The sequence below is a fragment of the Drosophila busckii genome, chromosome 3R (genome assembly GCF_011750605.1).
Source record: "Drosophila busckii strain San Diego stock center, stock number 13000-0081.31 chromosome 3R, ASM1175060v1, whole genome shotgun sequence".
NCBI classification, from domain to species: Eukaryota; Metazoa; Arthropoda; class Insecta; order Diptera; family Drosophilidae; genus Drosophila; species Drosophila busckii.
The window spans coordinates 3,927,635-3,955,135 of NC_046607.1; the positions used below are offsets into that span (position 1 = coordinate 3,927,635).

A 27,501-nucleotide genomic window follows, 5' to 3' on the forward strand; every position below is an offset into this window, starting at 1 on the left:
GCGAGCGCGAGCGCGATCGCGAGCGTCAGCGCGCGTAGCTGAGAAACTAAGTCAAGTACCTCGCATAAGTGTTGGCCAGCTAGCCAGCTTGCTGTTTCGCTGTTGACATTCGCGTTTTGGCCCTGACCAAGAAGTAGTCTGAGCAGCGAAGCGCTTGGCTCAGCTCAGCTCAGTTTAGTTCAGTGCAGAGCGGTTTTATTTATTTGCGTTTATTATCCCATTATCATTTAAGACAATCGACTAATGCACAATTGGCTTTTATTTGCTTAGTTGTAGTCCAAGTCTCAAGCACAACATGATAACCAAACGACTCTCGTGCCCGTTGCTGCTGCTGCTGCCGCTGCTCTTTGCGCTGCTGGGGCTCTGCGACGAGTCCGCCTCCATTGCCATAGCGCCCTCAACATTTGGCACGGCCATAGCGCGAGCTGGGAAAATATCCAATACGTTAAAGGTAAGTCTAAAGTCTGAAAGCCAACTCAACTCAACACAACTCAACAACATTGGGTGATAGCCAATTGGTAAAACAAAGAAGCGTGCCAGAGTTACAAATTTTTGCTTACACCGCATTTACGTCTGCGCTGCGCTCTGTCTGGGGCTTTGTCATCGTCTTGCAAATTTGTTGCTGTTTCAAAACTAATTGAACGTCGTCACTGTAGCTGTAGCTGCTTTTCCACCAACAGGTAGTCGCAATGAACGTCAAGCTATTGTCTTAAGCGCTGCGTAAGTTATCGTCATTGTCGTAGCCAAAGCTAAAAGCATTTGAAAACTGTTAACAGACCTTATGAACAACGTGACAAGAGTTCCATATCTAAAGCGCCTTTTTTGTAATAGTTAGAGGTATGCGCTGCGCCATAAAGTTCAAAAGCTGCATAGCTTGCAATTGATCTTGAATTGCTGCTGCTGCTGACGTAACTTTCTTCAATGTTAAGCTAAGCGAAGAAATTAACACCATGGCTTCAATAAAAGAACAAACAGAACTTTAGTTTATTCTGCACTTAGTGTTTGCTAAATATAAATCTTTTGCTCATACCATACTTGTAGGTATATCATTTTGCAAGAGGACAATATGATATGAGAACACTGCAGATTTTTGTATTTATTATCATAGATGAATTCGAGCAGGTGAGCTGATGCTTTTTTGCATGTATTACGTGTCTGTCAGTAGATTTGAGTGCAACTTGTAAATATCAGTGTATTAACATGCGTTAACATCAGTTAACAATTAATAACCTTAACTATTGTATATACGTAGTATATTTGGCTGTTATACGAACAGATGCAAATATTGATTAATTAAATAACATAGTTAATTGCAATTAAAACATTTCCGTTGGCGCTCAATTAACAACCAGCAACTGCAGATGACAACAAGCTAAGCAGCAACAATATCGAAACATTGCATGTTGCACACCAACAAAAGAAAATTAAATTTAGCAAAATTATAAATATATGCTTGCTAGCGTTAACTACCACTTGTGTGGCTAAAAGCAGCAGCTAGATACTTCGACGCGAATTGAGACTTGGCTCAAAAGCCTGTGAGCCGTCGACGCGCGTGCAACACAAAACGGACGCAAATGCCACAAAGTACCGACTTGTGCTTAAGTGTGTGTCAATAGCCAGCTAACTATAAATATAAATTAGCGCGACTTGCATAAATCAAAGTTTACGGCTCAAAGGCCAAGAGGCAGTCAAAAATTTACGTAAACGCGCATACGCCCAGTTAAACGCGAAATGAACTGCCGCCGCAACTTGCCCTATATATTGGGCACTTTGGCCCTTTTGCTATCCGCAGCACTCATAGTCTTTGCCATTATTGTGGCACAACCCAGCGAGCCGCAGAATCGAATGCTAATGGTGGAAAGCATAAGCGATGAGCAGGAGTATGAACCTTTTGCGTTGCTGCTGCTGGCCACAACAACAACAACAATGATGCCAATAGATTCTTCTTCCGGGTCAATGCTCGATAGTGGCGCAATGCAAATAGAGCATTCTACAAGCTCGAACATATACGAGGTTTGCTTACTAAATTGTATTTATATAATCCACACTGTTGGTTTTTTTTATTGTTGCTGCTCGCTTGTTATTGCAACTTTCTACTTTGTTGCATGTTGCAGGCAGCCGAACTGCCGGACTGCAGCTTATATTATTTTCTCTAGCTATTGTTTTTGTGCTTACTTTTGCTAGCCGAGCGTAGCGTGAAAGCGTCCGTATGTTGGTTTTATAATTTTATACGCTCGAGCCTATAAAAAATGGCAAAGTGTATCTTAAGCATTGATCTCTAACAAATCAAGTTTCAGCTTCAAGTACACAAAACAAAATTTTATTTCAATATATGATAAAAAATCAATTTAAGCACAACACTGCCACGCCCACATTAGCATAAGCTTAAGATACAATATACAAGATACAGCTGCATTTCAAAGGCAACAGACGACCCACGCAGCCAGCGGGTCAAGCTTTGTAGAGTAAACAAGCTGAATAAATAAAAAAGAAATTAGCATTAATTGCTACAAAAAGTGAACTTGAAACATTTGGTGTCTAACTGTGTCATGATTCACTTAAAGCTACAGTTACATTTCGGCTTGGGACACACGCCGCGTGCGCCGGCTCGGCTAATGCGACAGCTAACAGACCTATGTATAATAGTTTGTCTTTATATGTTTAACAATTAAGCGCGCGGGCCACACGTGACCGACCGCTGGCATTGTTGTTGTCAATTTTGGGCTGCGGCTCTCTTGTGGTGTATTATGCAAATGGCATTTCAATTAAATGAAATTTGCTAGACAGCAAGGTTGAGCGTTAACAACATTAAAGCGCTGGGCAGCCAGCCACAGCTACAAACTGTCAACAGTATTGCAAGAGCGCCAGCCGCTGGGCTTGTAATTCAATTAATAATAACAAACTGTGTGCGACGACCTTTGTAATTGCAGGAGACAACGGCCTGGAAAACACTGACCTCGCATCCCAACTCACTGGTGCAATTGCTGCCGTCGCGCGCCATGCGTGTGGTGCAGGAGGTGGTGCGATCACTGCGGGTAAGCCTAACAACTGATCAGCCTTGGCATGCCGCATGCCAAATTTGAGATTCGCAGCTGCAGCTGCTTGGCCATGACGTCAAGAACAAAGAAAGAGTAGCCTAGCTGCCTAGCGCCAAAGGCAACTGCTGCCCACAAGCTATAATTACAGTAGTCTGTCAAGAACAAGAACCTGATTGCTAACTGTTGGCCATTGGGCATTGACCGCATTGATATTTGCGCAATTTTTGCACCATGGCCCACATTTATTGCAACACCGAAAATTCTTGGCAAACACTTGTGCAAGAACATGGCCAATCTCACAGCAAGTTGCCAACTCTGAGTTTGGCATTTGGAAAAGCAGCAGCACGCTAGAATTAACATTAACTTTTGTGCACTTGTTGTTGTTTGATTTTGTTTGCAGAAGGAGCGCGAGATTGTGGCCAACACATCGCTGGGCAAGGTGCGAGGTCGCTACCAAAAGTATCGCTCAGGCGAGCGGGGCGGCTACTACAGTTTCAAGGGCATGCGCTATGGAGCGCCACCAGTGGGCGCCAGACGGTAAAATATATATTATATGCAATTTAGGCACATTTTCAATTTAAATGTTTCACAGCTTTCGCGCTGCAGAGCCAGAGAAGCCATGGATGGGCATTAGAGATGCTTCACGCGAGGGCTCCAGCTGCCCGCACAAGAACATGATACTGGACACATTCAAGGGCGATGAGGATTGTCTGTTTATTAATGTGTTTACTACGCGCATGCCCAAGGAAGATGCGTAAGTCCATTGAGGCAGTTTGGATATTTAGATTTTTTAACATTTGTTTTTGCAGCACGCACGTCAAGCTGCCTGTCATGGTTTGGTTGCATGGCGGCGGTTTCAGCTTTGGCTCTGGCAACTCTTTTCTATACGGCCCGGACTATCTGGTAGCTGAGGATGTTGTGCTAGTTACATTTAACTATCGCCTGGGACCCTTAGGCTTTCTAACAGCTGGCGCTGATGCGCCTGGCAATCAAGGACTGAAGGATCAAGTGCTGGCGCTTAAATGGGTGCAAGCTAATATCGCTGCCTTTGGCGGTGATCCAGCACAGGTTACCATATTTGGTGAATCTGCTGGCGCTTCCTCTGTGCAGTTTCTGCTGCTATCACCGCTAGCCAAGGGTCTGTTCCAGCGCGCTATATCGCAGAGCGGCTCAGCTTTGAATCCCTGGTCCATGGCCGATAGCTCTGCAACGCGTGCAGCGCGTCTGGCTGCCAATCTGGGCTATGTGGGTGCCAACAACACAACCGAAATACTGGAATTTTTGCGTCGAGTGCCTGCCATGAAGCTGGTAGAGGCAGCACCTACAACACTCACAGCGGAGGATCAACGCAACAACATTGGCCTGCCCTTTGTGCCCGTTGTGGAGGGCTATTGGAACAAAGATGCAGCGCAGTCGCCAGAATTTCTGGAGGAACCTTTTCTCACTGAACATCCCAGCGATATGTATGCGGCTCACAATTTCAACAGCAATGTGCCCTATATGACGGGCTACAATACGCACGAGGCCATGTTGTTCATCAGAAGTAAGTCACACACACGCCTAAGTATGAGCGCTACTTAATATTTGTTGTTGCTTTTAGGACTGCGCAAGAGTCCGCAGCTGCTGAGCATTATTGAGAACGACTTTGGACGTTTGGTGCCTCACGATCTGAATTCAACAAATGTGCACGATAGAGTGACGCGTGAGATTCGCTCCTTCTACTTGGGCAACAAGCATGTGGGCCTGGAGTCTGTTGAGGAAATGATTGCGGTAACTACAGCTCAGCGCCAGCTGCTTCACTTGCTCATTAATTTAACGCTCTTCTCGCTTGCAGCTGCTCACCGATCTCATGTTTCTGCAGGGCATACGCCGCACTGCTCGCAATCATGCCAAGTACGGCAATGCGCCTGTTTATATGTACCGCTTTGCTTTTGATGGCGCCTTGGGGCTGTACAAACGCATGCTGGGCATACCCAGACCTGGAGTTTGTCATGGCGACGAGATGGGCTATCTGTTCAAGTTTGGCTTCTTCAATTTGAGCTTGGATCCCAAGTCGATGGAGGTGCAGGTGAAGAATCGCATGGTGCGCATGTGGACAAACTTTGCCAAGTACGGCACGCCTACGCCGAGTGTTGAGGATCCACTGCTGAGCACCAAGTGGGCGCCCATTGATGCTGCCAATGTTATGAATAGTCTCAACTATTTGGACATTTCAAACGAATTGAATATGAAAACAAATCCGGAGCCAGAGCGGCAGCGCTTCTGGGATGAAATGTATCAGCATTACAATGGTGCTGCTATGTAGTGCTTCCTTACCATTCATCCACACATACATACACACACACACACATACACATTTTGTAAGCATTTTGCCATTCTGTGCGCAGAAGAAATATTTAATGCAAATTTTTATTGTAATATTTTTTTAGTTTGTAGTCATTTAGCGTTTAGTTTGTATATAAGTTCTGCAGCATTTATTCACATTTAATACACACACACATTTACACACACAAATATGAATAGCTGTAGTCTAAGCAACTTACTTTTAGCATGCCCAAAGCCAACAAGCCTTTCCTTACCTAACTTACTCTTACGCAATATCAGGTGTAAATAGTCAAAGTCCAAAATGTCAATGTCAATATTAAATTCTACAATAAATCTATTATCTGTGTGTGCTGGCCTAGCGCTGGCACGCGTTTTGTACTGTACATTTTACTAGCTGGTTTTATTTACCTTTTTGTCTTTCAAGTGCCTAACAAGATCGTTCTCTTTACTAAAGCTGACAACAACTGGGAAACATTTTCAGTCAATTCACAAATTTATTCAAGAACTGTGTTAATATTCAAAAGTTGCTTACCATTTTTACTCATTTAAAATAATATTTTTTAAATAAATAAATATAAATAAAATACATCTATGGAAAACTCCAAAGGAGGCTTTAAGATTTAAATGACTAAAATATTAAAGCCTCCTTTGGAGTTTTCCATTGATGTATTTTATTTAAGTTAAATAATTTAACTAATTTTCTGCTTTTATGCCTACTTTTTGATATAAATAAATTAAAAATGATTTTAAAAAAATGTGGTTGGCTACAACAACTGCAGAGAAAAAGAATATTTTTAATTTTTCAAATATATTTTGAATCTTCCCAAAAACATGCTTCCAATTTTTAATACATGAAGGCTAAACATAAACGTAAAAAACGTTGCATACTTACACGGTTTGACGTATTTAAATTATGAGCAGAGCTTGCAAAGTCTAACTACAAAGGTCGCTTCAGCTGAAAATAAACAATTTCTGTAACAAATAGCTAAATGCTCAAGTTCAGCATTTAAACAATCAGTGTGTAATAAAAATAACAGAGCAAATCACAATAATATGTTAACTTAAAATGTAAATTAAGACTGCAATTTAAAAATAGAACGCACAGTGGGGCGCCAGTTAATATATTTAAAACAAATTAACATCCCCTACGCTTGCTAAGCCCACAAAGTGGCCAATGATTGGCTACAAATTTGCACTAGATGATGGGAGCAGCAGCCAGACTGCAAGCAGTCGCGATTTGATATGCTGGGCTTGCCTATTGGGCTGCTGTGTAACTAAGCTGATTATTCAATTATCACAGCTGCTTGGGAGCTCTTCATCAGTGTCAGCGGCTGCCATTCACAATTTAGAGTGACATAATTTATCATTTAGAGGCCTGTCCCCTTAAGAGCGAGTTGCATGACGGAAGAGCATTGAGAGTGACGTAAATTAGTTAGCATAACGTTTTTTGACCAAACAAATAGTTTGACTCCAATTTCTCAGCTCGTATTTGGTTGACAGTGTCAAATGATTCTTTTATGAAGATTTAATTTATTGAACACGCGACCAAATTTAATTGGCTAAGCTATGCATATGGAAAGTTTATGATGCGTAACTGCAGCCAACAGTAATAAGCGCCTGCTAATTATATTTACATTACATTGAGTATACGCATATTACGCATACGCAAGGTTAAGTACACAGTCAGTGTGAGTGTGTGTGCTTTTAAATTTCTTTTGTCCACGAAAATAAATATATAGAGATAAGCCACACTTACCGCGCTTATCTTCCGCCTCATTTTCAATTTAAAAATCATTTCAATTGAACTTTTCTCGTATCACAACGACAGCTCAGCTGTTTGCCACTGTATGTGTGTGTGTGTGTGTGAGTCTGCCACTGTAGCTGTGAGAGCATCTGTCTGCAGCACTGTCTATCGTGTGCTAGTGTGTGTGCGTGTAACTGAGCTCATTTGCAGCGATCTGACATTTGCTCGCCACTTTTGTTTAGTTTGAAAAATTTCTTCTCAGTGACAGTCGCTGTCGGCTGACATTTAATCCGTTGGCCTGAGTCGCGCATTGTTTGCCGGACTCGACGCTCGTGCTTATAAAACAAATCTCAGTTAGGCAAACATAATTTATATTTAATAAAAGAGCAACAAAAAGTGTTAAGCATGTGTTAAAGCTATGTTTACATATCGAATGCCCTAATGTTCGTGATAGAGGTGTAAATTAATTGAAAATAGTGCGCTCGTAAAAAGGTGCTAAAAATATTTAATCCCAGCAAGCATAATCTATTATAAAGGTGTGTCTATCTAACTTTTAGTGGCTACGAGTTTTACGATACATAAAGAAGATTAATAGCTCGCCACTGAGAATCGTTTCGTAAGCGAACTTGATCTTCTGCGAATGCAAATAGCTGGCTGAAGTGCAAATAAAATGATAAACGCTAAGCAAACTTTAGCTTACATGTAACTTTACATAAATCTACTCTCTTGTTATGGCATATAATTTATAACGAGGCGTTCGTTGTAAGCGAGTGACTATTTTAGAGGCTGATAACGAATTTGTATGTTAGCTCACGTTTTGTTTACGAATATAAGTGTATATCTGCTATATGCGATATATATATTTCGCACCTCGCCTGCTGTTTGCACACTTAAGTCGAAAGCCAATTGAAGCTACAATGCCATTTAATACGGCCTCTCCACTGCCTTTCCCAGATGCGTTTCAATTTTAGCAGCCACACGGCTGCAACAACAACAACATCGAGCACAACAACGTCCAGCCACAAGCCACTGAAGCGACCACTGACCATCGAGGAGGATCCGGATTCGCTGGACAGTGTCATCAGCAATCCGCAATCGTATCCCATTACCATAGTGCCCAATCGTCCGGCCAGCTTCTATGGCCTCTCCAGCAATGGCAAACCGTTTCAGCGCCAGCAGAGCTGCAGGTGAGTTGGGGGTACGCTTGTGGCCATTAGGGCTACATTTCTAATTAGACAAGTTAATAGCTGATTATTGGTTAGTGCTGCTCTAATTTTTAAATCAAATACGCGCCACTGCTGCTGGCCTGAGCTCAACTCGGCGCCACTGCCACTTCAGTTGAGTTTCAAACGTGTGCGCGATTGCAAGCGAGCGTAGCCAAGATGCAAGTGCCTTTGAGCGACGTGCAGGTGCTGCAGGATCCTGCGGACGCAGAAACCGAAAAGGAAGAAACTTTCGCACACATGCGCGAGTGGAAGCGGCAATATATGCGCGGCATATCGCATACGCCCTCGCAGGCTGGTGTCTACTACGAGGCGCTCAAGGGATCCAGCCACTCGCTGGCCAAAGGGTGCGCTGCTCGAACATCATTATATAAGCTTTTCATATCGCTTGACATTCAACTTGAACTAGCGCTCAGTGCTCATTTGATCCAATTGCCCTGGCGGCGGTCGCACAGCTCTTTGACTACAATTTACTTTGCTGATTAGCAAAGCGTCGCTTGTTTGGTTTTAAGTGCTCCGTGCACTGTTTGCGGTTGTAATTTATACGCTCGCCCACAACGCGCGCGTTGCATTATAACTCGACGTATGTGTTCCTGCTACATCAGACGTCAGCGTCGGCTCATTAGCTGTCGCATTCAGCAGAATTTCGCGTACATTAGTCAGCTGTCAAAATGCATTTGGCAAACATTTTCTAATTATTCACTTGTTGTGCGTTTCCAAAAGGTTCCACTGATTTCTGTTTGCGTTGGCGTGGGCGTCCAAATGTTGCTTTTTTGTTTTCCTCCAAGCAATAAAAGCAATTAACAGGCCAAGCGCGCGGCAATTCTACAAAGCAAAAGTGACGCATGCTTTTATTTCTGCTATATTTACCATTAAGATGTGTGTGAGTGTTCAGAGCTGTGCGTTCAATTCGATTAGCGTTTATTTATGCCAACGCCAGGCACACAGTGTCAATTAATCGCAAAGTTCAAGCTAACTTGGTGGGGGGAGGATTTGTAATTGAGAGCATAAACGAGTGTCACACTTGACATTGGCTACGTTAATTAGATGCAATGCAAAATTGCTGCAGTCTTAATTTAGACAATTACACAAGTGCAGCGGGTAACTAGCTCAAGTCTGGCAAACCAATTTATCATAGTTTATGTTCCAAATTTATCGCTAGACTCATAAACAATTATTAAAGCAGCAGTTGAATCTTAATTATTTTGATTACAATTATTTTGATTTGCGTAAAGTGTTGCATACTCTAAGGCTCGCAGAAAATTAAATTGCATTTTTTTATTAATATATATTTAAAGCGCTCAGATTGGCTTATTTATATATTGAGGCTAATTCTTTGAAGCTTTTTTGCTTACAAGTTACAGCCCAAGACTTATTTTTCTTTCTATCCGCTGAAATGCCAGTCAGGAACCTGCTCTAAAATCATATGCATATAAGCATTTAATTATTTGTTAAATAAAAAATATTTATATACCAAAGAAATAGTTTAGCCTAATATTATTAAACTGCAAATAGCGTGTAACGCTGAAATTTTTTAACAAAACTCCTTGTTGATCCTTACCACTGAAATAAAAGTTTATAGCTTATCTAAAGCTTAAGTCATATATTTATTTAAAATTTAATTGAAATTTGTTTGGCTCTGCAGATCTCGCAACTTTCGGCCTGGCAGCATGCGACGCGTGCGTCGTCGTGCGGTTTTCAAGAATGGCGACTGCAATGTGGTGCAAAAGCATTTGCAGCGTCGCCGTGTGCGCTTCCTGCAGGACATGTATACCACCATGGTGGACTGGCAATGGCGTTGGACGCTGCTCGCCTTTGCCTTGAGCTTTATCTTGTCGTGGCTCTTCTTTGCGCTCATCTGGTGGCTCATTATGTACACACACGGCGATCTCGAGGAGCGACATTTGCCGGCTAATCAAGGTTAGCAAGCAGTTTTCAAAGTGCAGAGCTTTTAATGCAATTTCTTGTTATACACAGAGGATTCGGGCTGGTCACCTTGCGTTTCAGCTATTGATGGCTTCACCTCGTGCTTTCTGTTCTCGATTGAGACGCAGCATACCATCGGCTATGGCGTGCGCACCACCTCGCCCGAGTGCCCCGAGGCCATATTCATGATGTGCTTCCAGTCCATCTTTGGCGTCATGTCCTCGGCGTTCATGGCTGGCATAGTGTTTGCCAAAATGACGCGCGCCAAGCAGCGCGCCCAGACACTGCTCTTCTCCAAGCATGCGGTCATCTGCCAGCGCGATGGGTATCTGTCGCTCATGTTCCGAGTGGGCGATATGCGCAAGTCGCACATCATTGGCGCCGCAGTGCGTGCGCAGCTAATTCGCACGCGCAGCACCAAGGAGGGTGAGGTGATGACGCAGCACTTTACGGAGCTGCAGATTGGCACGGACGAGTCGGGCGCCGACTTGTTCTTCATCTGGCCCATGGTCATTGAGCATAAGATCGATGAAAGCTCGCCGCTTTATAATATGAATGCCACGGATATGCTGCAGGACAAGTTCGAGATTGTTGTCATACTCGAGGGCACGGTGGAGTCCACGGGTCAGTCGACGCAGGCACGTTCCAGTTACATTAATACTGAGATACTGTGGGGCCATCGCTTCGATCCTGTGGTGCTGTACAACAAGGATCTGCAGGCCTATGAGATTGACTATGCGCGCTTCAATGAGACAACTCAAGTGGACACGCCGCTCTGCAGCGCTCGCGAGCTCAACGAGCTGTACAAGATCCAGGAGGGCTTCCGCACGCCGGGTAACAAACGCAGCCGCTTGGGTAAACCACTGAACCACTCTAACTGTTAACCTCTCTCTTGTGCTCGTACCACCCGCAGAAACAACCTTCACCATGCGACAGCTATCGCAGAATCATTCCGATCAGGCCTCATAAGCTTTTGTGTTGTCCAACGTATTGTTTTCCTATTTGTTGCAATTAGTTTGTAGTTTTTGTTGTTGCCCCGCCCCCACCCACACACAAGTTTGTCGCACTCTCGACCAGCCTTACTACCAAGTAAGTTGGCGCTGAGCTCAGCTGCACTTTACTAACGCTTCACTTACAGCTCCCTCCACCAGCTCGACGCACTCCAGCTCCGGCTACAACTCCTCCTCCTGCTGCAGCAGCCCACAATATCAGCAACACCAGCTGCAGCCGCTGTATCATCACCAGGCGCGTCGGCAGCGCTGGCAGCTGTCGGTGTCGTTGCCCTTGCGCAGCGCTTCCACCAGCGACACTTGAAACTGGCTTTATGTCTTACTTCCTATGAATATATAAGTTAATAAATGCAGCAGTCTTAGTTTACACAAATTACACATACGCTCCTTATAAATGGCACATAATTGCCACTTTAAACGCTTGCTCCAGTTCCAGTTTCGGTTTCTGTTTCAGTCGCTGCCCAGCCCACTCATTAGGCATCATTTATAATGCCGCCGCGTATCAATGCAGAAGGTGCCAGCGGTAATATGCATACAACTTAACCAAAAACTGTTGGTAGTATACAATAGTCGGCATTTTTGTTTTGACAACAATTGATGCAATAACTATATCGATAAAAACGTTTTGTGGTGGTTAGAAAGCTATAAAAATTAATTACAATATTTATCTGCGAATCCTTTATGAGAAGAAAAAATAAACTTCAATTCAATTCAAAAATTTATTATGATAAACAGCAAAGTTTATTTCTTTTATTTATTCCAAATGTCTTTGTTCAATATTTAAACAAAATATATGAATATTTTTACAAATTGCGACTGCTGTAATTTGACTTTATAATATATATAATATCGCAACACATATCTGTGCACTTAAAGCTACGATCATCATTTTTTTTTGTCAATGAGCTTTTAAATAAATTAGCTCTTTTGATAATCTCCGGTATTATATAAGACTATATTACATCCTCACACTAAAGTAATTATTATTCGCTATTGCTCTTCTTTACAGATTTATAATATAATCAAGCATATATTTTAATTTGTTGATGACATCGTAAATTTTTAAAACGTAGAATATTTTTGCTCAAAGCAACAACAACTTCAAGCTGTTTGTCAATATACTTTTGCCTGCTAGTGTCTGTGTGCTTGGGCAAACTGTTTTGCGTTAACGTGCAACATTCATATCCTTTTAATTGAAATTGAATCTATAACTCTTATTTGCGCAAACTAATCAACACTAAATTATAACACTCACAAACAACTCGAATATTTATTATCACATTTATCACACAGCGTTGCGGCAAGCGGCAAACTAATGAAATGTGGGTGTGGATCAGACAGCCATGATTGTGTATTTGTATGTGTCTGTGTGTGTGTGCTCATAAATACAATGCCAAAATTCAGCAACTCTATTACAGCAGCAGCAGGCACTGCATGTTGCATATTCAAAAGACGAGAGAAACAAAATGAATGTGAGCTGCGCTAGCGTTGAGTGTGTTGCGTCCTTAACCCACTTAAACACTTAAAGCTGCCACGCCACAGTGGCCAAACGGTCCTAAGAACTGAGCGCTTGAGATTGAGTTTGAGCTTGAGTTGCAGCGACTGAGCTTTATGTTTAATTACTTGTTAAATGTTTGTCGTGCTTATCAGTGGTTTAGCCTCAGGCCATTAGCTAAGCAGCTTCAGCTACAGCTGCCCCATGCGTTAGCCGCCGGCTGGGGCTGTGGCTCAAACAATTGAGTGCTTGGCCACACGGCTGAACGCTAAACGTGCTTGTTGGCTACGTGCGCCCGCAGTGTGCCAGCAAAAAATCAAAATGCAAAAATTAAAATATTATTGGCGCTAGAAAACGTTGCAGGCAGCCAGCGCAGCATATGGCACGAGCACTGCGGCACGTTTCGCAGACGCAGACAAAAGGCGCCACCCAAATTGCTATTTTTCCCCGAAACTATGTGCAATATGTAATTGTAATTGTGGCCAGAAACAAATGCGACATATTGACATCTTGGGGGCATTTATTTATTTATTTATAAATTGTAGATGCACGCGGCTGGCGTTTGCAACGTTTTGTGAGCGACATTTGCACTCCCACGCCTTAAAAGCCAAAGCTGTCAGCACACTTTGGTGCTGGAGTCATAGTTGAGACTTGGCTGGCATTTACTGCAAGCAGCTCGCTTGATATTTAGCAGCAGCAGCAGCAGCCAACGCGGCACGGTTAGCCTAATAAAGACATCAATTGGGCGATGACTCAGGCCCAGGCCAGCAAAACAAGCTTAAAATTAACTGCGCTTGCCGCGACAGCAGCAGCAGCCACAGCAACAACAACAACGTAGAACATGGCTACATAACTCATCCATAATCAACACTGTTTACATAAATTTCAAAAATTATTACACGCGGCAAGGGCCGAGCTGAAACCGTTGCTGCTGCAGCGACTCTGACTGGAGCTGCAGCCTCGTGATGAATGCTTAAATAATGCGCTTAACCCTGTGCGAACATAATTTATGGTGTGCAGATATACATGAGTAGAGATTTGAGTCTGAGTATGTTGCCCCATGTGCAACACATGCTGTTTTCATTGTTATTACACGGACATTGGCGTAGTAGTTTGCCTGTTGCAAGTCCCGCTGCTACCACTTTGCTTAAATTGATTAATTACGGTCATTTTGGCAGCGCAGTCGCTGCCGCAGCCTCAGCCTCAGCCGCAGCCGCAGCCGCATAAGTAGCATAAATGCCAAAAATATATATATATATATATATTGGCGTGGCTGCAGCTCCCAAGTCATTTGCCAGTAAGGACAAAGCCGCCTCAAAATAAAAAATAAAAATTACCCAAGCGTTGCGAACGGACGGACCCAAGCCCAAAGACCTCTGACTGCTTGTGAATATTTTGAGAATGCGCTGCAATTGATTTTAGTTACCCTCAAAAAGAAACCTACCGAAAGCCATAAGCGCTGTTTTATGGGCTATATACATATATATATTTACGATCTGGGCATATATAGTTAAAGAGTGTTTCGTATGTATAAAAGTTGTAAATGGCTGCGGGGTCTGCGTTGTCGTTGCCCCCGCCCTGCTTTGTGGCAAGTAATAAGCATTTTAATGTTGCAACAACAGTTTATTTTTTAGCTTGACAATGATGCTGCCGCTGCTGCTGCTGCTGCTGCGCTTGGGGCACTTATGCCGCATAATATTGAAATTAATTAGTTTTGATGGGGGAATTATTAAGTAATTTTTATGAGCAACGTTTGCCTCGTTTTGTTTTCATTGTTGTTGTTAATTATATTTATTAAATAACATAATAAATTAGCGCTGCACTTGTTGCAGTTGCCCGCTCCAATTAAGGAAGTGCCACTCCACTCCACTCAAAAAGAAAAAAAAAACAAAATGAAACCAAAACAAGACAAAAACCCATCAACTGAGACAGAGTGCCAGAGCAAATTGGCTATCGTGTCAAGCTGCAACCGGTTGCTGTTGTTTTCTTTTGTATATTTTTGGTTGATAACGCGCTTTAATTTAAAATCTGCATACAAATTTTTTCGGTGCCTGCTTGAAATGTCAGCCGCGTTGCATGCTCAGCCGCTCAGCCGCTCAACCGCTAAAAATCATAATCAAAATCACAATCAAAAGCGACCTCAGCTCAGCTCAGCTTTGCCTTTATGACAGATCTCACTTTTGAGTGCACGTCCAAGCTGTCAGAAATAACACTTGAGCAGAGCACTGTGCGCGCACCACTGTGCACCACTTTATATAGAGAGAAGCTGCATTTTGTATTTAAAATTTCTGATTTCGGGGTGATATGGCGAATTTTTTGGACTTTTTTTTTTGGCGGCTTGTGATCTGAAGTGAAGTTAATTTAGCGAATTTCAGCTGCCACAAAAGAAATTGCAAAATGATATGCAGGCGCATAAAAGGGCCAGACTTAAGCCCTCAAAGCTTAAGCTCTCAAGCTCTGCTCATGGACATTAAGCGGAACAATCGAAGTTGGTGGCATTTGCAACAAACCATTAGCTAACATTTATTAATCGCTGCTAGACACTGACTGGGCTGACCTGAGGCCAGCTCAGTGGCTGTAGCTGATGATTGAAAAGCCCTGTGAACCTTTCACATTTACACATAATTCGGTTTGGGAAAGTTTTATGCGCTCTGCATTTCGTGGGATTTGTGGTTCGTTGTTCTGCCAGCCAATTGGCAAATGTGTTTATCGGCCTAATGATGCGTAATAAAATTATACTATGTGGCAATCAGAAATCAATAAGGCAGGTGAAAGTAATTATTGGGCCAGCGCACACTTTTATCCGATAAGGCAAAGTACTCAAAGCTCAAGCGGTGCAGATGAAAGCAGAACAGAGTGCGTTAGTTCTCTTCAGGCTTGTTTGCGCCCATCGTCACTTGATTGAAGGCAGCAGTGAATGGTCGCGACTGTAGCAAATGCAGAAGCAGTCAACAAATCAACGCCAGGCCACGCAAGATGAACGGCCATTTACTCATTCGCTCACACACGCATGCGTAAGGAACACACAAATCACAAACTGACCTACAGCAGCAGCGGCAGCAGTTGCAGTTGCAAGGGTGCAAGAGGCTTCAAGTTTTATTGATGCAAATTGCATGCCTCGGGGCCTGTAATCAGCTTTCAGCCGTGGCCAACTCAGGGTGCGTGTAATTTGAGCGACAACTCGTCTGATTTTAGAGCTGCAACTCCAGTTTCAGTTGCAGCTGGCAAAGAATTTTTAGTTGTTGCCTGGCATCTTGATTGCGAACTAGGTCAGAATTTGTTGTAAGCAACAAATAAAAAAAAAAAAAAACACTTAACTCTGATGATTGAGCAAATGTGGCGCCGCCGCCGTCGCTCGTCTAAGTGTGCACACACTAAATATGAAGATATTAATCTGATTTTTGCATTCGCGCTGCACATCAAACTGATTGGCAGCTTGACAACAGGAACAGGATCGGAGCCGGCTACGACAACGGCAACGGCACTGGGGCAGCAACAGCCTTGTGCATGGATTTTGCATGCAACAGAGCTTGTCCTTGCCACTTTAACAAGCTTTAAATAGCTTCAATTACAGCGCAAGTCAGCTGGACATGCATAACATTGCATAACGTCTGAGTTGATTGCACTCGAGCGCTGTCTGTCTGTCTGCTCAACGTGTATTTGGCTTCGATTGTGGTCAAACTGGCAGCAGGATACAGCAAGTAGGCGTGCAGCCAGCAACAGCAACAGCAACAATTGCTGCTGCTGCTGGAAGAGCAACAACACACCAGGAGGTCATGTCACAAAAAATATCCATTAACACATCATAAAAATTAAAAATTAAGAAACCATACGATGCGGCAGCGGCAGCAGCAGCAGCAGCAGCAATAAGAGAAGTGCCATAAAAACCGCAATGGCTGCAATAAAACAAAACAAAACAGAAAGAAAAACAAAAAAGAAATAAGTAGAAATAATACGTCAAGATATGCCACGATAATCAGAGTCAGGCAAAAGTGAAACCGGTAATTATGTATTATGTATGCACGCCACCAACGCCAAGCGGATTAAAATAAGCTACCGCGAAGCCGTTGCCAGGACAACCCGTACCCGTAGCTGGGACAAAAGTCATACACAGTTGCAGCTGTACGTATGTATACGCATTGAGAATACTTTTAACGTGGCTGGCTAACTGTACAGTGGGGAAGTGAGCTTGTTTGCTGCTGCTGCCCACGCAAGTAGGAAATATCTGAGAGGTTGAACTTTAATTTTATTTTTATTTTTCGGACAATTTACATGCCACGACGCGCAGCGCAAGCAAACAAAAGATTTAAGCGACGAACTTGCCGTAACATAAATTTCACTTAATTGCAAAAAATGCACAAGCAACAACAGCCAGAGCTGCTTTTAAGCCAGACAACTACAAAATGCATTAAATCGATAACAAAACAAAAAACAAAAATAAATAAACTGCACAAATAAATGAGCTCAACACGCAAGCAAAATTTTTAATGTCATTTAAAACACTCGTGAAAATATGCAAAGCACATAAAAATTAAGCCCAATCGCCGTGCCAAAGAACATTTATCTCCAGCCCCGACGATTCCATTGAAACTTATTTCACTTGCATGTGGCCAAGATAAGTTTGGGGCTCTTCCTGCTGCTGGAAAATTTGTCGCCAGCACACAGTAGCTTGCTGCTCTGGTTGTTGTTGTTACTATTATTATGTATTGGCATGCCAAGATTTTTATATGTGGCTCAGCTTGTGTTTTTTTTTTTGTCCTTTTTTTTTTTTTGTGGCGAGGCAATGACAGTGAATATGGCTCGTAACTTAAGCGACGCTGCCGCTGCTGCTGTAAGTGTTAAGCTTAAAGTCAACAATCGTGAGAAAAGAATTTTATTGTTTTTGTTGTAGCCATGACGTTGTGTGTGTGTGTGTGTGTGTGTGGGGCTGCGGGGCTGTGGCACTCATTGTGACCACTGAAGGTCACTCGGCTTTGCCTCTTGGCTCTTGCTCGCCTGAGTGGCTCCAATTTTATGTGCGCCTTTATTTTGTTTTGAATTCTGTTTTGCTTTTCGTATGATTTTGGCTGCTTTTTGGCTTTTGGGGTATTTGGCTTTTGTCGATTGCCTCATATGATGTTGCCTGTGTGCTGTGCGCTGGGCCACTCGACCCCGCAGCCTTTGTAATTCATTGTTGCCTTTTGCTGTTTGTCTTTGGCTCATGTTAAATTGTCCGTTTCATGTTTCTGTTTAAATGTCAGTTGTAATTTGTTGTATTAACCCATACCCATACCCGTACCCAAAGCCTCGAACCACATGAATTATGTTTAGTTCGAATGTAATTGATTTGAATGCAATTTGAATGCAACCAACAACAGCCACAAATATGGACAACGGGTGCAGTAGTAGCGTCGCTTTAAACGAAATTATTTATTCCCAGCGCAGAGAATTCTTAGTTAACAAAATGATTGCATTTATGTAAGCCCAGCAGGCTTAGAGTTTGATGTTCGTTAAGCAAGCGCTGGCATTGATTTTGTATTAAGTGTTCTCCGATTGCCGAAATCAAGTTCAATTTTGTTTCATTTCCAAAGGGTATCCTTGGCCTAAGTTGTACTCTGTTTTGTGTAATCATGCAGCCTCCCACCAGCTCTAGCCCCTGCATATTCTGTCTCGAAGAGCAGCAGCAGCAGCCAACGCGGCTGCCTTGTCGGCATTCATTCTGCCGGCTTTGCCTCGAGCGTTATTTGCAGCTGAGCCGCGATCGACGCTGCCCGCTCTGTCGGCGCGGGTTTCAGCTGAGCGCTGATGCAGCAGCAGTTGCCGTTCCAGACAGGACAGTGCTGGCAGATGAGCATGTGCTCGACCTAGACAGGGACATGCTGAACGATACGCTAGTGCTAACGCTCAGCGAGCAGGAAATGCGTTTCTTTGCCGAGCTCTACGACGAAGCAACGCGTAGCAATCGGCAGCGTGCAACATCGACAGACAAACGAAGCTTGGCTGGCAGCTAATTTGAGGCGTTGCTGCTGCAACTGCAACTGCATCTGTGAGTTTTAATCTGCAGTGAAGCACTGATATGTTGGCAGCTCTTTGAGTGAAACTTGTTCAGTTAACGTAAGCTGTGATCTGTTAGTCAAATGTATAATTTAACTTAAGACTCTTGTCTAGCAATAAACGTAGAATTTATCTTGTGCATATTCCCAACTCACACAAGCTACTGCCATCAATAACTAGATCAAGTCATCGATCAGCAGCAGGGGAGGGGGCTCGCTTAATTAGACGCTTAGCCTGGCTAATTGCCAGCGCGATCTGGTCTGCACGAGATAATTGATAAGCTGCGAGTGCAGATGAACAGCTAATGATGGCAATTAGAGCTGCTGCTGCTGCTAGCCACAGCAGCAGCAGCCACATTTGCAGTTGCCGCCTGTTAACGCAAAAAAAAAAAACTAAAAGAGCACAAGTAAAGAAAAAATGGTGCAAAAATGTTTATTAAATGTTCATGGCTGACCAGCGGCCAGGCCTAGCCTAGCCCAGCTCTCTGGGCTGAGCTAAGCCGCACTGAGCTGAGTGTTCATTTGTTTGTTGGTTTAGTTTTTGGTTGCTTTGGTGGCTTTGGTCTTTATCGCACGAATCATTTTTGGTTTTGCCATTTTGACAGCGTTTTGAGTCAACAACATGGCGCGCTTGTTGCCGCATGCAAAGAGCGAGATACAAATCTAAGTTGCATATTATGCAATGGGCAGGCAATGCAATCGTGCGACGTTGGCTGGCGGCTCAACACCGAGGCGAAACTATCGCAAAGACTTTGCGCAATTTGTCATCCTGCAGGCAAGCCACACGCCCCTACAGCCGCAGCCGCAAGTGCGTGCGCGGGCGTGGCCATAACAAAGTTTTTATTGATAACGCATGCCAGCTTGCTTTGATGTTGCATTTAGCTGTTCAATTACTAATGCCAGTCGCAGTAATTTGTGGCAAGTTGCTGCTGCCGAGCTGCAGCTGAAATATGATACGCATACACACAAATTGTTATTGCTCTTGCCACATTAATGAATGTCGATCTGAAGCGCCAAACATTTTTTCAAAGCGATAAGCTACCAATATACGAACATAGCTATTTATGTATCTAAGGCGAGCAGGTAGCTTTGCCCATAGAGTTCCCAGCGCTGCAGCAGCTTTCAGCATTTAGTGCGGCGCAGCGATATCGCGAGTCATTTGTCAAATTGCTAAACTGACATTAAAGCCGCTTTTGCGAGCAGATAAACGCGCCGCCGCCAATTTGACATTTTGTGGCGATGATCGATGCATATCCCAAGCAGTGCAAGCTGGTGACATTTTTGCGCCAATTTCGGTCGCTGGGGCATCAGTTAAGCAACAACCACAACCACCAAGCAAATACAGCAACAGCAACAGCAACTGGCCTGTGAGCTGTGTGCGCATTTTTCGCTTTCAGTTTGCATGCGTGGGAGTTGCACGAATTGTGTCGTTAAATAATGCGCCATGTCGGCTAAATCCTGCACGAGAGACACACTCAGCCTCACAGAGACTCACAGAGACTCGTAGCCAGGTCCCAGCATTGGGCTAACAACGAAGAGCGGAAGCGACTGCCGCTTAAGGCAACTGGAGCAACGTTTTGGGTGGGCCGTTGAGCCGGCCTTGCATTTGAAGCTGTAGCCAAAGCTGCGCTGCGGCAGCCAAAGCAGTTGCTTTTGTTTAATTGATAGACGACCCACGCCAACGACAAAGCGACGCTAGGCAAAGCGGCACGCGATTTAACTGTTGCTGTTGTTGTTTTAGCTGCCATTGCCGTTGCCGTTGTGTTGCGCATTTGCCTTTTGGCCAGGCCGCCAGTGGCAGAAAACCCATCGAACTCAAACTGTGCGCGCACGCGCATGCAACAAACGCGACGACGGCGTTGACAGATTGATGCCCCCAAACAGCGGCCTGGGCAGCAGCAGCAGCAGCCGCAGCAGCAGCAGCTGGCGTCGCAGCAACTGCAACAGCAACATGGTCTGGAGGCCCCCGCTTCATTATTCAAATGCTTGTGTGTTTGCGCGGAATTTATCAAAGTCGCTTGCCACATACAAAGGCCGCTCTGCTGCAGCAGCGGCAGCATGTGTGCCATTTGGTTTCGATACGATTCGTGTCGCCACATGTTGCTGCTGTTGTTGTTGCTGTTGTTGTTACTGTTGTTGTCGCGTGGGCGTCAAATGTTGTTTTTTGCAAGCCAAACAAAACACAAGCAACAATAACAAAGCAACAGAGCAGCGAAATAAAACTATCTGCAGGTCAGTTAAGATAACTCGTCGCATGTCCGAACAACTTTCCTTTTGGCTAAGGGCAGAGTTGGCTGCAAGCAGCAACTGCTGCCTGCAACAGCAACTGGCAGCTTGCAACTGGGCGAGGCATAAATTCTCATAAATCGTTGGCCTCAAAATGCAGCAGTCCCAAATATATTTGTGTGTACATATGTTTGACTGTATGTCTGAGAGATCTTGGAGTAATTAAAGCAGTTTAACATGTCGCTGACTGGAAGTGGCCCAAAACGTTGCAGCTTGGAGCTGTCACAACATCAACAAGCCTTCATTCATGCAAGCCACGACAGCCCGGGCTGGCTAGTTAGCAAAGTCAGTCAGTCAGTCATTCAGTCGGCCAAAATATTGCCCATAAATCAACTCATTTGAAATGCATCAACTGCTGCAATCAGAAACAGCAACAAACTTCAAATAAAATATAAATAAAAAAAAAGTAAAAGAAAACAAAGCGCAAAACCAACTCTAGTCAGTTACACAAATATTTTTACACGTTGCGATTTCCAATTGCAACCGCACTGAGCTGTCAAAGCGCGGGCGGGGCAGCCGACACAGCGCAAAAAAAATAAAAATATATATAACATATGATTGATTAATTGCAAATTTAATGCGCTGACTTGAACAATTATAAAATTACTTATGCAAGCCAAATTTATTTCAATGCAAACTGTTTTTGTTGCAGTGCATGGCAGTCACCTTTTGTTTGTCACGCTGGGTGTGTTGCACAATGTGTGAAAAACAGGATCAAAGTCCTGCCTAAACATTTGTCAACTGTTCAATATTTATGTAAGCTGCATTTATTTATTTTCGTTGCTGCTGTTGTTGTCATGAATATGCGCCAATTAAGCGCAGAACATGCATCAATCAAAATGTCTGCAGGACAAACATTGCGCTAGTCAGTGGCTCAGTCAGTCAGTCATTCAGTCAGTCAATCAGGCAGGCAGGCAGGCAAACAAGCTTAACCAGCAGCAGCAGCCAACACGAGGGTTGCTTTTAACAAATAAATAAATTCCACTTGTAGGCAACTTTCGTTGCAATAAACCAAAACGCACCGACTGTCGTTGACATGGGGGCGTGGCTACGCATAATAGCTGCCTAATTGAATGTTGCGGCAAGTCAAGACGCTGTGCATGTTGCATGTTGCAGCTGAAGACAACGCTGGCAAACAATTGAATGCATTTTGCACGAGTTATAAATATGATTGTCAAGATGGCCAGAGATTCGTGTGGCTTGGTGACCCACATGTCATTGCTGCCAGGCTGCCAGCAATTTGCCACCTAGGCTCAAAGTTATGAGCACCAGCATTTGTTGCTGCTGCTGCTGCTGCCAACACAAACAATTGCCAATAAACGCGTCACGTCACTTATGCACAAAATGTGAACCGCATCGAAACGAAGCACATCGCATTGCAATCGAAGCGAGCTCAAGCTTGGCGCATTGGCTTCCCACAAAGTCAACAGCATTTTCGTTATAATTTCTATTATTTTCCCTTTTGGCATAATTGCAGACAATTTACTTAACGATCAATAGCGGCTGGCAGGCAGCCAGCCAGGCAGGCACACAAGCAGGCAGGCAGGCAGGCAGGCTGGCAGTCAGGCAGGCTAAGAAATTTATTAGCTCCCGCAGCTTCAGTTTGGAGAAGCTTGAGTAGGAGCTGGCGGAGGTGGTGGTGGGTGTGGAGCACATGCAGTTGCAAGCATGTGTTGGCCTCACGCCAGCATCCGTGAGAGTCGCGCATCGTGTTGCAGCCACTAACGCAGCAGCCGCTGCCGCAGCCACATCCACTGCTGTTGTTTCTATCCTTGAGCCAAGTCACAACTAACTATGAATAACTTCAGTGCTTGCCACAAAGCATTTATTTAAAATAGAGCAGAGCTCTGTTTGCCGCCAGCTATGGAGCAGCAGCGGCGGCAGCAGCGAGGCGAACAAATGAACACTGTTCATATTTTAATTACGCGACTTTATCACGTCATTTCACGGTGGCTCTGGCGGCATATCGATTTGACAGCTCCACGGACACGGCCACGCAGCCGAAGCTGCAGATCGCAGCAGACCTTTATATCAAACAGGCCATAAATTGTGAACATAATTTTTGTCTTAGCCACATGCAGTAGTTTACAGTTAGCATCGATATAAAGTTAAGCAAACTAGGCTGTGTTTCCCATGGGGGGAAGTTAAGTGCGCTGCCGTTAGCCTAACAATAACTAATTGAGGCCAAGTAGATCAATCATAAAAGTAAATAGCTTCCCTCCTAAAAAAAAAAAAAGTGAGACATGTTTTAGGCTGCGGCGCAAAGTCATTTTAATTAACATATAACCTCCAGCAGCTGCAGCCTGAAATTCATAATCAACTATTCAAGCGAATGAATCGCGTCTTGCGCACTCGCAATGCTCACTAATTTGGCTTAATCTTGTGCAGACGCTCGCCCGCTGATTGTCGATAATGTCTGCCTAATGCACATTTAACATTAACGTATGTGCGGCGAGTAGGGAGGGCGCGGGGACGAGCATAACTAACTTAGGGCTATTTACCTGTCAAAGTCCAAAGTGTGAGAACTGCTTTGACTCGAGTCATAATAACAAATGAGCAATAAATTTCTAAATTTTCGCCAATAAACAAACGTAATGATCATGTCGATGATCGTGTCTGTCCGTCTGTCTGTCTGTCGGTCTGTATGTTTATAAGTACAGCTGGACTCCCACTGCTGTTGTATTGGGGGAAAATCTTTGGAGATCTACGATGATCTTCGGCTGATCTTCAGCTGATCGATGCGGTGGTCAGCAATGTTGTTATTGTTGCTGTTGCTGTTGTTGTTGTTTATGTGCTGTTGATTATGAGCGGGCGGGCGTCAACAGCAAGCACATAATCCGCGGCTAGTTGCAACTATGTTTTGTATTTTGTTGTTGTTGTTTTTGATGTTTCAACAACGTCGAACTTTGGGGCTTTGGGGTCACAGCAGCAACGACGACGACGCATCGTAAATCATTCATAGAGGGAGCAACAACAACAACAGCAACAGCAACGAGAAATTTGTTGCTTTGGCCGCACACAACAAATTGATTTTAGTCACGATACTGTCAATTAGCCAGCCATGGGTCAGCTACGATCGGCGCAGCTCCTTCCAAGCGGCCGAGGTGTTGATGTCGGCGAACTTTGCCGGCTGCCAGCTGACCCCGCAGGGGGAACATTGCTCGGAGGCTTGTGGGCTTGCAGCTGCGCGTTTAGGCTGCGATTAAGGCTGCAAAATTATTGTTATAGTTGCTGCCTGCCCGAGCCTGCCAATGTTGGCTACTTTATTAAATCAAAGTACGAGTATTTTCACATGATTATCACGTGAGTCGCTTATGCCTCGTTGACCTCACACGCTGCGGCGACTGCTGTTGCTGCTGCTGCTGCAATGTTTATGACCAGCTGTTGGCCATTTTTAATTTGCAGCTTTGGCGCGTCGAGCAATTTATGCTGCTCTTAATGCCGAACAAGTTATGGGCCACATTATGAGCCTTTCGCTGAGCTTTGATCTAATTGAGTGATTTCCCAAAATAGTTACCCAGCCATGGGCCAAGCTGAAACTAATTAACTTTTTGGTTTTACGTATTCGAAATGTATTTGTTTAGTCGTTGGCCAAAATCGTTGAAATGCCGGGGCGATAATTAAAGCCAATGCTCTTGCTCTTGCATGCTATTGCCCATTATAGAATCATGGCATCAGTGGTTCGTGGGGTGGGGTGGGGTGGGCTGGTATTTGTGAGCATTGTCAGGCGTACCTGTTAAGAGATACTTTGAACCTGTTGTACAGTTAGAGTTACAATTTGCAACGGCCAGACAGTTGCTCGCTTGTGTTCTCATTGTGTATCGATGGCGATGCACTTGAAAATCGTGATTTCACCTTTTGTACCAAGAGACCAAGACTTTGCCTAGCCAAGGCAACACCAACACCAGCAATGCAACAGCAACAGCAGCAGCAGCAGCAGCAGCAACAATAACAACAACACAAGTGCTTCTAAATGGCAAAGTAAACTGATTTACAATCAAAAGCCAACGAAGCGCGCAGAGAGCAACTTGCAATGAAGTCTTAGGCTCTGAATTTGAGTTTGAGTTGGTGCTTTTAGTTCCGTTCAATTCGTTTTTGCCACAGATACCGTTGCAGCTCTGCAGCGGCAGCGGCTAAGCCATCAGCAGCGCAAAATCAATTGAAGTAATTACGAAATGAAGGCACGAACTAATAAACTTGGTCGTCGTCGTCGTCGTCTTAGTCCTCTTTTGGCCCTCGATTTGGTCGTCGTCTTAACGAGCTTGTTGCCTGGGCCAACAGCCAACTGCCAACTGCCAACTAGCAGTTGCTATTGGCCATAGCTCTAGTTAGAGCCTAAAGTTGGCTATTGGCCTGCAGACGACGACGACGACGCCACCGCGCCCAATTTACAGTTAGTTTAAATTAATTAAATGAAATGCACTTAATTAGAAGGCAATTTCCAATGGCACAGCACTCAGGCATTCGAGGCTGCAATTCTATGGCTCGGCTACGGTATTAGGTTTCGCATTTGATTTCGGCAAGTGCCTACCCGAGACTGAGACTCTGGCTGCCCAACCTCAAAAACGAAATCAGGTCAACGCGGGCCAGTCAGCAGGGCACTCAGGGCAGGCACGGGGCAGTCGCTTGGACGCTGCGCGGAGACAGCAACAAATTTGCGCTGCTGTGGCACACGGACAGGCGCAATCGATCGCACGTCAAAAACTGGGGGCAGCAATGGAGAAATATGGTTTTTCATTTAAGCCAGGTCAAGACGCCCAGAAAGGTGACCCACGCCAACAAAATGAAAACGAAAATGAAATCAAAGAGCGCCATTTGGAGGGCATCAAGCATTTTGACCGGGCCATCGCCATCGCCAGCTCCCCAGCTCAACAGCTCACCAGCTCGCCAGCTCGTTGGACTCTTATTGTTTTTTTCGCTGGCGCGCAAAGATCAAAACAAAAACTGAAAACTGAAACACAAGCAACAACAACATCAAATAATAAGATGAATAACAGAAATGAAGAAAAAAAAGATGCGCCACACCCGCAAAACGCAGTTTGAAAACAAATGCTATTACAATTGTACAATGAGACTGAAAACGGACAGAAATCAAATCTATTTTATGCCGGGCATTGGGTCAAGTGCTGGCAGCAACTTCGATCTTGACGCATGCGCAGCCCTAAATGATTTACCGCTCAACTTTGGGTGGGCCCACAGTCATTTGGCTATAAACATTTATTACTCTTATGTAGCAATTTCTATAGCAAGCGTTGGATAAACAAAATTTATGGGGGAAGAGAGTGTAGTGGGGACTGGCAAATAAGAATTTGTTTATTGCAGAGCCAGTGTTAATTTGCTAAAAATTATATGCAAGACTTAAAGCTAACGAACTTGTGAGTCCAATTCAAAATATTCTGAGTATTTATTTACATATTGGAAATAAAATTCCAACAATTCTACTATTTAATATTTTGAGCTTTAAATTTAATATAGTCTGCAACTATCTTTAGTGATAGACGTTCCTCGATTTATCAATCACACTATTGACCTGGCCAACGCCTACGAATTGGGTGAAAGTTCTTTTTTGTTTAATGAAAACGTGCGCCCATTTGTGACACTCAGCTGAAGCACTTGCACTCCATGCGCAGCTCCTAGCAATGGCCTACGAAAATTGTTTTCAATTAAAGCCAAGTTGCTGCTGCTGCTGCTGCTGCTGCAGAAACGTGCTGGAAATCAAATTAAATGCTACACAAAATGCGCGCCAAAAATTTTGATTATTTGTACAGCCTCAAATTAGAAGGAAAGTCGCCAAAGCAAGCGGCAAGTAATCAACCTCATCATCACCTTTTGTGGCCACAACATCAACTCTGTCGTAGCTCTGTAGCTAGCTGAGGCTATGGCGTGCTGCCAAAGTAGGTTGACCAGCCGGGTGGCTTTTGTCGCTGACCCACAGCCACAGCCACAGAGCAGCAGCGGCCACATCCACAACAAACTACACAAATGCTTTGGCAATTGGATGCCACAGCGAGATGAAAGCATGCCGGGTAACTGAAAACTGCAAACTAACTGAAAAGTAAGTGCTCTCAGTTGACTGAGTGCCGGAGTAATTAGTCGAGTGGCACAAAATATTTCGGGCAGGCTTGCAGTTCCGCATAGCTGTTTATTAGGCCCCAAACGTCTTAACGCGCGCCAAACAAATCGACTTTAATTGATTATAAGAGTCGAAAATCTTTACCTAAACTATTTTCATATGCAATGAGCAGCAGTCGCTTCATCATCAAAGGCAGTGTGTAACAACAAATAAGTGAGCTAAAAATAAATCAAAGCCCAAAATGGCTCTGTCGACGCCATCAATCAGCGCTGGCTGCTGCTAAGTACGGCCAGCTCTGGGCCAGGGCAAAGTTTCACCAGTGCGGCGGCTTGGCTTGGCTAAAAATAGA

General features: G+C 44.1%; 3 protein-coding genes across 10 annotated transcripts; all 3 read left to right on the forward strand.

Moving 5' to 3' along the window:
* The first annotated feature begins 270 nt into the window (after window positions 1–270).
* LOC108603732 (esterase E4) lies at window positions 271–5,740 on the forward strand. Of its 3 annotated transcripts, none has more exons than XM_017992781.1 (7): window positions 271–451; window positions 2,931–3,035; window positions 3,439–3,575; window positions 3,631–3,792; window positions 3,848–4,581; window positions 4,639–4,808; window positions 4,873–5,740. In XM_017992781.1, exons 1-7 carry the CDS (start codon window positions 296–298, stop codon window positions 5,341–5,343), a joined length of 1,935 nt encoding a protein of 644 aa, XP_017848270.1. In that variant the 5' UTR covers window positions 271–295; the 3' UTR covers window positions 5,344–5,740. The 3 variants fall into 3 exon arrangements, with proteins under 3 accessions (XP_017848270.1, XP_017848268.1, XP_017848269.1); XM_017992779.1 differs by lacking the exon at window positions 271–451 and adding an exon at window positions 1,065–1,122; XM_017992780.2 differs by lacking the exon at window positions 271–451 and adding an exon at window positions 1,683–2,013.
* A 1,630-nt stretch (window positions 5,741–7,370) lies between these two features.
* LOC108604519 (G protein-activated inward rectifier potassium channel 3) lies at window positions 7,371–11,642 on the forward strand. Of its 6 annotated transcripts, XR_001915351.2 has the most exons (6): window positions 7,372–7,643; window positions 8,062–8,294; window positions 9,976–10,250; window positions 10,308–11,090; window positions 11,170–11,345; window positions 11,395–11,485. XR_001915351.2 is itself a non-coding variant. In XM_017994024.2 (5 exons), the coding sequence occupies exons 2-5, from the start codon at window positions 8,062–8,064 to the stop codon at window positions 11,568–11,570; spliced, it is 1,488 nt and encodes a 495-aa protein (XP_017849513.1). In that variant the 5' UTR covers window positions 7,371–7,643; the 3' UTR covers window positions 11,571–11,642. The 6 variants fall into 6 exon arrangements, 4 of the variants coding, with proteins under 4 accessions (XP_017849513.1, XP_017849514.1, XP_017849517.1 ...); XM_017994024.2 differs by lacking the exon at window positions 11,170–11,345 and having other exon boundaries at window positions 7,371–7,643; window positions 10,308–11,111; window positions 11,395–11,642; XM_017994025.2 differs by lacking the exon at window positions 11,170–11,345 and having other exon boundaries at window positions 7,371–7,599; window positions 10,308–11,111; window positions 11,395–11,642.
* Window positions 11,643–18,280: 6,638 nt separating this feature from the next.
* Window positions 18,281–18,930, forward strand: LOC108602665. The gene has a single exon (XM_017990812.1). The coding sequence runs from the start codon at window positions 18,371–18,373 to the stop codon at window positions 18,749–18,751; it is 381 nt and encodes a 126-aa protein (XP_017846301.1). The 5' UTR covers window positions 18,281–18,370; the 3' UTR covers window positions 18,752–18,930.
* Window positions 18,931–27,501: the final 8,571 nt, after the last annotated feature.

Coding starts and splice junctions, on each gene's coding strand:
- LOC108603732 (XM_017992780.2), top strand. CDS start 1,732: ATGAACTGCCGCCGCAACTTGCCCTATATATTGGGCACTTTGGCCCTT. Junction 2,014..2,930: donor CAAGCTCGAACATATACGAG/GTTTGCTTACTA, acceptor TTGTAATTGCAG/GAGACAACGGCCTGGAAAAC. Junction 3,576..3,630: donor CCACCAGTGGGCGCCAGACG/GTAAAATATATA, acceptor AATGTTTCACAG/CTTTCGCGCTGCAGAGCCAG.
- LOC108604519 (XM_017994024.2), top strand. CDS start 8,062: ATGCGTTTCAATTTTAGCAGCCACACGGCTGCAACAACAACAACATCG. Junction 8,295..9,975: donor CAGCGCCAGCAGAGCTGCAG/GTGAGTTGGGGG, acceptor TTGGCTCTGCAG/ATCTCGCAACTTTCGGCCTG. Junction 11,112..11,394: donor TAACAAACGCAGCCGCTTGG/GTAAACCACTGA, acceptor CTTCACTTACAG/CTCCCTCCACCAGCTCGACG.
- LOC108602665 (XM_017990812.1), top strand. CDS start 18,371: ATGCAGCCTCCCACCAGCTCTAGCCCCTGCATATTCTGTCTCGAAGAG.